This window comes from Lepidochelys kempii, chromosome 3, assembly GCF_965140285.1.
Source record: "Lepidochelys kempii isolate rLepKem1 chromosome 3, rLepKem1.hap1, whole genome shotgun sequence".
Lineage (NCBI taxonomy): Eukaryota > Metazoa > Chordata > Testudines > Cheloniidae > Lepidochelys > Lepidochelys kempii.
This window is the reverse complement of record NC_136382.1, coordinates 136152735-136163795: the sequence shown is the minus strand read 5'-3', so window position 1 is coordinate 136163795 and position 11061 is coordinate 136152735. Positions and strand designations below refer to the sequence as shown.

Below are 11061 nucleotides of genomic sequence, written 5' to 3'. Positions count from 1 at the left end.
ATTGTGGATAGTTCTCCGAAAACATCTGTTCAGTGTGCACTGGCAGTCAAAAAAGTGAACAGAATGTTAGGAAGCATTAGGAAAGGGATAGATAATAAACAGTAAATATAATAATGCCACTATATAAATCCATGGTATGCCCACACCTTGATTATTGAGTGCAATTCTGGTCACCCCATCTCAAACAAATATATTAGAATTGGAAAAAATGCAGAGAATGGCTACAGAAATGAGTAGAGATTAAAAAGACTGGGATTGTTCATCTTGGAAAAGAGAATACTAAGGGGGGATATGATAGAAATCTATAAAATCATGAATAGTGTGGAGAAAGTGAATATGGAAGTGTTATTTACCTCTTCACATAACATAAGAACCAGGGGTCACCAAATGAAATTAACAGGCAGCAGGTTTAAAACAAAAAAAAAAGGAAATATTTCTTCACACAACACAATCAACTTGTGGAACTTGTTGCCAGGGGATGTTATGAAGGCCAAAAGTACAACTGGGTTAAAAAAAGAATTAGATAAATTCACAGAGGATAGGTCCATCAATGGCTAATAGCCAAGATGGTCAGGGACATACCCCGCTGCTCTGGGTGTCCCTAAGTCTCTGACTGCCTGAAGTTGGGACTGGACAATGAGGTGTGATTCACTCAACAATTGCCCTGTTCTGTTCATTCCCTCTGAAGTATCTGGCAGCAGCCACTGTTAGCAGACAAGGTGCTGGGCTAGATGGATGCTTGGTCTGACCCAATATGGTTGTTCTTATGTTCTTATAAAGTCAAAAGCAACATTTCCATTGATTTTCAATTCAAGCAGGATTAAGCCCAGTCTGAGTTAAAGGCAAACAGTGCTCTCTGTATATAAAGTAGAATAATCTGCAGTGACAACTGAATAAGCAACAATGACTCAATACTTTGTCTCTAATTTCTATTAAATAAACAGAGCCCTATCTATAATGCAATTATGTGGCAGTGGAAATGGTTGCATAATTGTGAGCTTTACAAAGTTTGTCATAATAGTGCTTCTGAATGTATGCCTTCATTTAAGAAAAAAATCAGTCCTTTATAGTTGTAAAGAAAACTTTCATAATGTGATCACAATTGTAAACCAATGCAGTGATGTCACTTTAATTTTCAGACAGCCTGAAACAAGAGCTCTGTAAGAAGTGTAAACTGTTTTCATTAAATACAGTGGAGCGTTGACATTAAAGTTTAAGTATGGCAGTGTAATTGTCACCATTAACTATTTTACCACTAATCATTTCAGCTGAAACATTCAGTAAATATACTGATCCTCTGCTGTAGGAAGTAGTGGCAGATTCTGGAGTGGGATGGGATCAGAAATTGCTGTTAAGGTTTCCTTAGGTGGGGAATGAATTATTGAACCCTCTGTTCCCTAAATTAATGGTCTCAACTGAAGCTACCTAAAAGAGGAAGAAAAGAGCAACTGCATCCTCTCTCTCTCTCTCTCACTCAAAGAACACCTCAAAAAACCCTGCCTCCCACATATTCACTGGTGTCACCTTCACAAATGCGTCCTACCTGTCAAAATTTTTTCCCAGGACAGCTTCAGCAATGCAGTTGTTTTCAATACCAAAATCTGTGGCACATTTAAATTTGTCAGGGGGTAATGTAAAACAAATTTGAATTAATATGAAAATAGATAATATTGGCCTGATCCAAAGTCCATTGAAATCATTTTAAAGACCATACTGACTTCAATGGGCTTTAGATCATCCCTATAAGGGATATTCTGTTGGACTAGGAGGATCATGGGGGGTGTGGGGGGAAGTTTGGCAGTGGGATTGAAAACTGAACCATAATTCTAGCACTGCTGCACATAATTTAGGTTTAATGTGAAACAGCACACAGAACCTCGTATATCACTAAGGAGCCATTCTCAGATTTTTACAAAATGCAATAGTTCTGTAAAGAATCTCTAAGGAATAAAAAGTATTTTTTCATGAATGTGGGAGAGGTTTTTTTAGCCACCAGAGCCTAGCAAATCTGTGAAGCAAGCATTGCTCTTGAAATCCATATAGCCCTCCTTTTCGAACATAAATTTGTTAGTCTCTAAGGTGCCACAAGTACTCCTTTTCTTATTAAAAAGAGGAGCTCTTGCAAATATTGGCAATGAATTACAGCTATATACTTAATTGCCTGGGACTATTGGTTGTTACTTAGCCAACTCCTTGGCCTTTGGAAAAGAAGAGACTAACAGTAGAGGTATCACTCCTATTGCAGTTCACATGATTGCTGGACCTCTGAAAAACAAGCCAGACAGGAAAGGGGCTTGAACTTCAGTTGGTTGTAATACACGGACATGGCTGAAAGCTTCTCTACTTTTTCAAGGGAGTCAGGTAATAAGAAAACCTGACAGGACTGAAGCATGTTCCCCAGCTTCCTACATTTCCTTTAGTTACAAAGGGAGAGACCATGCTGCCATCTCTAGGAATGCCTCTTGTGAAAGAAAATGTGATGAGAAAGAAGTAACTGGAAGTTTAATCTGAAAGAAAAAAAGCCACCTTTAATTAATTAAATTTACTTAAACAAAATCTTTCAAAGTAACTTCAGCACATACTTTTCAGCATTTTAGTGGTAGTAAAGATAAAAAGAGCTAATCTTTAAATATACTTTCTATTTCTATAGCATCTTATCTCTATGGCTCTCAGAGGGCGTTAGCGACTTCATTATTTAAGACGCACAACACATCTGCAAAAGTAGGTAACTGAGGCTGTGCTCTGCTAATAAATATGACAGGGAGGGGACACTGAATAAATCTGCAAAAATAACAAGGGAATTTTCAGTATAATTAGTAGAGATGAGGGAACCTGACTTGTTTTTGATAACAAGCAGTTTCAGATCATTGAGACTTGTATAATAGAGGTTGTCTTGTGTAACCATTTTGCAGATGGCAGAGACAGAGAAGAATTAAGTGAAGTGTCCCAGGTCACTGAACAAATCACTTTCAGGAAAGGACAAAGAATGCAGGGGTCCTCACACCACGCCATTGTCTTCAGTACAAGATGGTGTTGCCACCACCATGGTAACCTCCTGCAATTGTCAAAACATGGTAGGGTGACCAGACAGTAAATGTAAAAAATCGGGACAGGGTGTGTGTGGAAACAGGAGCCTATATAAGAAAAAGCCCCCAAAATCGAGACTGTCCCTATAAAATCGGGAAACCTGGTCACCCTAAAATATGGCTATTTTTATTTAAAAACAATCCTATATTTTGCAGTAATGGGCCAAACCCCAGCAGCAGTGCATTAGGAATTATAACTGGTTTCAGGCACCAGGTTTGCTCAAGCTCCCCACTGATTTTGGGGGGTTACCATCACATTTTCTACCTTTAAAATAATGAGTATTTTCCTGTGTGGCTCTCCTGAAAAAACCCCCACTGACTGCCACATGGGGAGCCACGGACGCGTTTGCCCCCCAGATCTGTGCGCGCGGCGCAGAACACATAGCGGCGGGCTAGAAGCCGGCCAGCTGTGCAGACGACGTCACAGAAGACCCTCTCGGACGCCCCCTAGCCCCTTTCGCAGGGGCCCTTGAAGGGGTCGGGGCAGGAGGCTCTGGGCAGCCCTAGCCCCGCCCCTCCTTGCCAGTGACAGGTACCAAGTCATCTCCTCTTGTTTGGAGGTGCGCGTGGTTATCTCTGATTGGCCGTCGCTCGGGGCCCCGCCTCCTGTCGTCCCAGCCCCCACGCCGGGCTGGGAAGCGCGGCCGGTTGGACTCCGAGTCCCAGAGTGCTTTGCGCGGCAGGCGGCGGTTGTGTGGCCGCCGCCGCCGCTGCTGTGCGAGGGAGGAGGCTGGGGGCCGGGCCGGGCCGGCGCAGCGCACAGGGGAGCGTGGCTGAGGCGGGCGGAGGTGAGCGCGGCGCCCTCTCCTGACAGGGGGCCGGCAGAGGCAGCGCCGACAGCGTCCGCCGGTGCCCGTGCGCCCGCGTCCATCCCCTGCCCGGTGCCGAGTCCTTGGCCGCGCGGCGGAGCGGGGCGAGGGCCCCCGGGGTGGCGGGGCGAGGCGGGAGCAGCATGAGCAGCGCCCGCGGAGCCGCCCGGAGGACAGCGGCGGGGACGGGGCTGGCGGTGCGTCTCCTGCTGCTGGGCAGCATCTGGACTCCGGTGGAGGCCCAGGTGAGAGAGATGGGGCTCGGGCGACGGCGGCTGCCTGTGTCGGGGGCGGGGAGGGACCCTGGAGGGGAAGGAGGACCGGAGTTCCGGGCTTTCCTCCTTCGGCCAGACTGCAGCTGGATAACGGCTCACGTGTGCGCGCAGCGGTTTCTGTCCCGAGGGATCCCGTGAGCTTTGTGGACCCTGGGTTTGGTGCTGCTGGCTGCCCTGTGCCCCCGCGGATCCGAAGAGGGGGCACTGCGCGTTTTCAGCGGTTTGCAGGACCAAGCAGGATCGACTTTATATTTCTTTCCGCTGCCTCTTGCTGAGTGAGATGCACTGAGGTTTCAGTGGGGAGCTATTTTGGTTTCATTTGTTACCAGTAGCAGAGCAGACGTTTAATGTGGCTGACTTGTAACCGTGCCCCAAGGGTATATGATTGGGGTATTATATGAAATTTGGAAAAGAGGAATGCACAGAGAAGTTCTCTGTTATGGGATATAATAATATTTTTATACAAAGATTCAGACGTTAAATAGAGGAGTTCCTTAATTCAGGAAGCAGTACTTTTATATTCATATGTACAAATTTCATCCTAAACAATCCCAGAGTGTTTCACAAGATATGGGTTGTATCATGCTATTCATTTTTAAGCAGAACTCTGACTTCTTTAGGAAGTCACTGGGAGGTATAGTATGATCTATTGGTAGTACTTAAAGATCTGGGAATTAGAGCTCGGAACAGAACTCAGGTCTCCTTTTACTTTGACTGCTCTTTGGTGATGTTGGACATCTAACTTAAGCTCTGTTACCCCCTGGTACAGATGGAGATAGTAATGCTTACCCTTCTTTTTGAATTGTTCTGAGAAATTGAGTGTCATATGCCAAAAATACAATGGAAGTGGAGAGTCTTTTACTTTTATTCATCAGAAACAACCATATCTAAGATAGCAGTTGTGATGTGGGAGGGCAGGTGAAGCTTTGGCCAAAGAGATTAGGGAAAACCTATGGAGTCATTTACACACAGAGCAAGCCAAATGTTGTCTCTTTTGGTTGTTTTAAATATATGTTTACATTTTTAAGGTTTTCATACCTTGAAACCTGCCCTACAGTAAGTGTCCATCCCAGGGACTGTCAATAAATCACTTGCCCAGTATAGATTCCTTTTATTTAAGTGAAACAATACACTCAAGCTGGACAAATTCAATTTGGAAGTAAGGTGCACATTTTTAAGTGAGAGTGATTAACCATTTGAACAAGCCTATCTAGAGAAATGGTGAATTCTTGATGTCCTCATATTACAATTAACACTGGATGCCTTTCTGAAAGTTATGCTTTAGTGAAAAAGGAGTTAGTGGGCTCAATACAGGAGTAACTGGGTGAAACTTAATGGCCTGTGATATACAGGAGGTCAGAGTAGATGATCTCATGGTTCCTTTTGGCCTTAAACTCCATGAATCTATGAAAATGTGTTGGAAATTTCATGGGATACATAAATGGTACATTAATCCATATCTAAGTTAAATTGCCCTTAAAGCAGAATTGGTGGGTTTTTTGTTTTTTGTGTGTGTTTTTTGCTGGTGGCCCTTAATGCTGTCATTAAAAAACCTTAATGCAAGTTTCACTGTTTGTTTAGTCTTTAAACTGGGAGGGATATCAATTGTTTTTTAAACCAAGGTTTATATATTTGTAGGGCTGTTGATTAATCACAGTTAACTCATATGATTTACTCAAAAAAATTAATTGTAATTTTAAAAATCACGATTAATTGCACTGTTAAACAATAGAATACCAAATGAAATTTATTAAATATTTTTGGATGTTTACTACATTTTCAAATATATTAATTTCAATTACAACACAGAATGCAAAGTGTACAGTGCTTACATTATATTATTTTTATTACAGATATTAATGTTTATTACAGATATTAATGTTTATTGTAAAACAATAAACGAAATCATATTTTTCAATTCCCCTCATACGAGTACTGTAGTACGTCATGAAAGTGAAACTTACAAATGTAGGGTTTTTTTGTTACATAACTATTTTGTTTTTGAGTACAATGTAAACCTTTAGAGCCTATACCTCCGCTCAGTCCTACTTCTCATTTAGCCAATCACTAAAAGAAACAAGTTTGTTTACATTTATGGGCAATAATGCTTCCCACTTCTTAATTACTTCTGAAAGTGAGAACAGGTATTCGCATGGCACTATTGTAGCTGGCGTTGCAAGATATTTACGTGCCAGATGCGCTAAAGATTCCTATGCCTCTTTATGCTTCAGCCATTGTTCCAGAGGACATGCTTCCATGCTGATGATGCTCGTTAAAAAAATAATGCATTAATTAAATTTGTGATTGAACTTCTTGGTGGAAAATTTTATGTCTCCTGCTCTGTTTTACCCTCATTCTGCCATATATTTCATGTTATAGCAGTCTCGGATGATGACCCAGTACATGTTCATTTTAAGAACATTTCACTGCAAATTTGACAAAATAAGAAGATACCAATGTGAGATTTCTAAAGATAGCTACAGCACTCAACACAAGACTTAAGAATCTGTAGTGCCTTCTAAAATCGGAGAGGGACAAAGTGTGGAGCATGCTTTCAGAAGTCTTTTAAGAGCAAAACTCTGATGCGGAAACTACAGAACCCAAATCACCAAAAAAGGAAAATCAACCTTCTGCTGGTGGCATCTTTCTCAGATGATGAAAATGAAGATGTATCGGTCCGCCCTGCTCTGGATTTTTATCGAGCAGAACCTGTCATCAGCATGGACGCATGTCCTTTGGAATGGTGGTTGAAGCATGAAGGGACATGAATCTTTAGTGCATGTGGCATCTAAATATCTTCCGATGCCGGCTACAACAGTGCCATGCGAGCGGCCTGTTCTCACTTTCAGGTAACTTTTTAAAGAAGAAGCAGGCAGCATTATCTTCTGCAAACGTAAACAAACTTGTTTGTCTGAGCAATTGGCTGATCAAGAAGTAGCACTGAATGGACTTGTAGGCTCTAAAGTTTTACATTATTTTATTTTTGAATGCAGGGTTCTTTTTGCACATAATTCTACATTCATAAGTTCAACTTTCATGATAGAGTGCACTATAGTACTCGTATTAGGTGAATTGAAAAATATATTTTTTTCAGTACAAATATTTGTAATAATAAATATAAAGTGAGCACTGTACACTTTTTATTCTGTGTTGTAATTGAAGTCAATACATTTGAAAACGTAGAAATCTTCCAAAAATATTTAAATAAATGGTATTCTATTACTGTTTAATAGCACGATTAATCACAATTTTTTTAATCGCTTGACAGCTGTATATATTTGTAATAAAATATTAAACATCTTTTGTTGCTGCAGTTCAAATTCTACATATCTATTACCCCCTGGTTCTCTACAGTGTTTTGATTACTAGCTTTTTTTCTCTCTCTCATTTTGTGTATGCAGCAAAGTGGTAAAACTGTGAGGAGCAAAACAAGGTGTCCCGGTTGGTTTTCGAATGAGGAAATATGTTTAAGCAATTAAAATACAACCACCTGAGAGCACACCTTTAAGGTTGTCTGTATAAATGTGCTAACAATGTTACTGCATTCATGTATTCTATTCAGAGCTTGTATGTTTCACAAGATAATAAATTTAGTTGTTTCTACAAACTCCATATTTTAAATGCATATAACTTGGAACTTAACTCATGTTTAAGCATATCTTTTATAAAAGGTTGACTTATATTGGAAAACAAGTTAGAGAATTAACCATTTACAGGTTACATCGGATGTCATATATACAGCAATCATTTTAACAGACACTGTAGAAAAATACTTTAATACAGTTCCTGGAAACTAGATTGTGGGGTAGTCACTTTTGATCCATATGATACAAATAAAATTAAAAGTAATACACTAGTATTTTTCAATTTGTAATTAATTTGAATCTTATAGTTGCTAGAAAGACTGTGATGAGGGAATTGCATACATTGTGGTTATATTTAGTTGGTCCATTTACCGCTTCCTGTAACATGTATGCATGTAACAGTTGTAACTGAAAAATTAATATCAGCATTAATTTAAGTGACTTGTTATGTTATGTTTCTCATTCTTCTCCTTCCTCAGTTTTATATATAAAACTGAACATTGCCATGTTTTCCAAGGTAAGAAGTGGAATATTTAATGAGGTGTTGTAGGTGTAATTTTTGTAAATAGACTTATTTAAAAAAAGTTTTACAAATCTATTAGCGCTAGAAATGTTTTCATTAAATTGTTTGTTAAATTTCAGTTATATGTCTAAATCCCTTTCTCCAAAGGTGCAAATTCCTTATGGTATCGGAAGTAAAAGTACTGTATAAGAAGCAGAAAAATGCTATGGACTAAATTAAGTCGTGGCATACATTAATGCAACTCCATTAAAATCACTGGAGATGTGATAACTCATGCCAGGGCAGCATTTGGCCCTATACCTATCAAGTGAACTAACCAGTCTAGTTTCATTGTCAGAGACCAGTGAAATGCAACCAAAAAAACCCGCAACAACTCAGCATGAATAGTGAAAAGTAATAGGCTTTTAATATTATTTGTTCTAATGTTTTAACACAGGATCTTTTAAAATGTAATTCTTTTTCTGGCAACATAGTAAAGAGAATTATTTCCATGCAAATATTCAAACACTAATAGAGAAGATGCAGAAACCTGTTGCATTTAATTTACTGAATAATAGAGTACTTTGAAGTAAGATAAAGCTCTGTGTAATCCACACTAGTAGAACCGCTCTGTAAATTTAATGAGTAGCTTGAAACCCTTAATCTGTTGTGCTGCTTTATCATGAACGAGGGTTATCACCTTCGAGCCTTGTGCCTTCACTCATAACATGGGCCACTAAAACACCTTAAAAGAGTATCTTAATACAATTACAACAATGTTTAATTTTAAATTACACCTTGCAAAGAGGTTTTTTGCTATTTTATAAAAAAAAATTCTCATTTTTGAAAGTAGATCATTGGAGATAGATAAGAAACAATATGAACTATGTTGTAAACACTGATAATTTTGGTAGTCTTTTTAAAAAATTGTTTTGTCTTTAGACTCAGGACTTCTCAGATATCTTCTTTTTCCCCTCATTTCTGAAGGGTCCATCTTCTATCTTCAGTGTTTTGTTGCTTGCTGAATAACTCTTAATTTGTGTTTGGAAGACTAAAACACAAGCTGTAGGTTTTACTGAAAAACAGTAATGTGTTACATTGTTCTATTGCCATTTCTATAGTTGACCATGGACTAAGATCTACAAGTATGGTTAAATTTATTAAAGGCATTTAAAAATGCTTTTAGGGTTTTAAATTGTAATTTTAGGCACTGATACTGCAAATACTTACTCATGTGAGTAGCTACGCTTACTTGAGTCGCGACCTGGGAGTCAGTGGGATTAGTCCTATAGGTATTTACAGAATCAAATCCTATGTGTGTATTAAATCAGCCCCTGTACCAGATGACTGGAGAGTAGCAAATATAATGCCTATTTTTAAGAAAGATTCCAGAGGTGATGCTGGCAGTTACAGGCTGGTAAGCCTAACTTAGGTACCAGGCTAATTGTTTGAAACTATAGTAAAGAGCAGAATTATCAGATGCATAAACATGATGTGTTGGAGAAGAGTCAACATTGCTTTTGTAAAGGGAAATCATGCCTCCCCAATCTATTAAGTTATTTGAGGTAGTCAACAAGCATGTGAAGAAGAGTGATCAGTGGATATAGTGTGCTTGGACTTTCAGAAAGCCTTTGACAAGGTCTTACACCAAAGGCTCTTAAGCAAAGTAAGCAGTCATGAGAGAAGAGGGAAGGTTCTCTCATGGATCAGTAATTGGTTAAAGGATAGGAAATTAAGAGTAAGAATAAATGGTCAGGTTTCACAGTGGAGAGTGGTAAATAGCCAGGTCCCCCAAGGATCTGGGACCAGGGCTGTTCCACATATTCATAAATGATTTGGAAAAGGGGGTAAACAGTGAAGTTGCAAAATTTGCAAATGATACAAAATAACTCAAGATAGTTAAGTCCAAAGCAGACTGTGAAGAGTTACAAAGTGATCTCACAAAACAGAGGGACTGGCTGACAAAATGGCAGATGAAATTCAGTGTTGGTAAATGCAGATAATCCCAACTATACATACAAAATGATGGGGTCTAAATTAACTGTTTACCACTCAAGAAAGAGATCTTGGAATCATCATGTTTAGTTCTCAATGTGCAGCGTATGTCAAAAAAATTAACAATGTTAGGAACCATTCTGAAAGAAATAGATAATGCTCCTATATAAATTCATGGTATGCCCACACCTTGAATACTGCATGCAGTTCTGGTCACCCAAAAAGATATTAGAATTGGGAAAAGTACAGAGAAGGGCAACAGAAATGTTTAGGAGTATGGAACAGCTTCCGTGTGAACAGAGAGTCTGGGACTGTTGAGCTTAGACAAGAGATGATTAAGGGGTGATGCCACAGAGGTCTATTAACATCATGAATGGTGTGGAGGAATTGAATAAGGAGGTGTTGTTTACCCCTTCACAAAACACAAGAACCAGAGGTCACCTGATGAAATTAATAGGCAGCAGGTTTAAAACAAACATAAGGAAATACTTCTTCACACAATGCAGAGTCAGTCTGTAGAACTGGAGGATATTGTGAAGATCAAAAATATAACTAAGTTTAGAAAAGAATTAGATAAGTTAATGGAGCATAGATCCATCCATAATCATTACCCAAGATGGTCAGGGATGCAACTGTATATTCCAGGCACCCCTAAACCTCCAAATGCCAAAAGCTGGGACTGGATAACCTGGGAGGTATCACTCAAAATTGCCCTGTTCTGTTCATTCCCTCTGAAGCATCTGACACTGTTGTCAGAGACAGGATAGTGGGCTAGATGGACCATTAGTTTGACCCACTGTGGCTGCTCTT

At 39.5% G+C, this 11061-nt stretch overlaps 1 protein-coding gene across 3 annotated transcripts in view; it reads left to right on the top strand.

The window, feature by feature from the left end:
* Positions 1-3769: 3769 nt before the first annotated feature.
* ERO1B (endoplasmic reticulum oxidoreductase 1 beta) overlaps positions 3770-11061 on the top strand; it is a 65641-nt gene continuing 58349 nt past the window's right edge. The window contains exon 1 of one of the 3 annotated variants that reach the window (XM_073338172.2): positions 3770-4140. In XM_073338172.2, the coding sequence (XP_073194273.1) occupies positions 4039-4140 (102 nt within the window). In that variant the 5' untranslated portion in view covers positions 3770-4038. The remainder of the gene's footprint in view (positions 4141-11061) is intronic. The other 2 variants (XM_073338170.2, XM_073338171.2) reach the window with 2 other exon arrangements.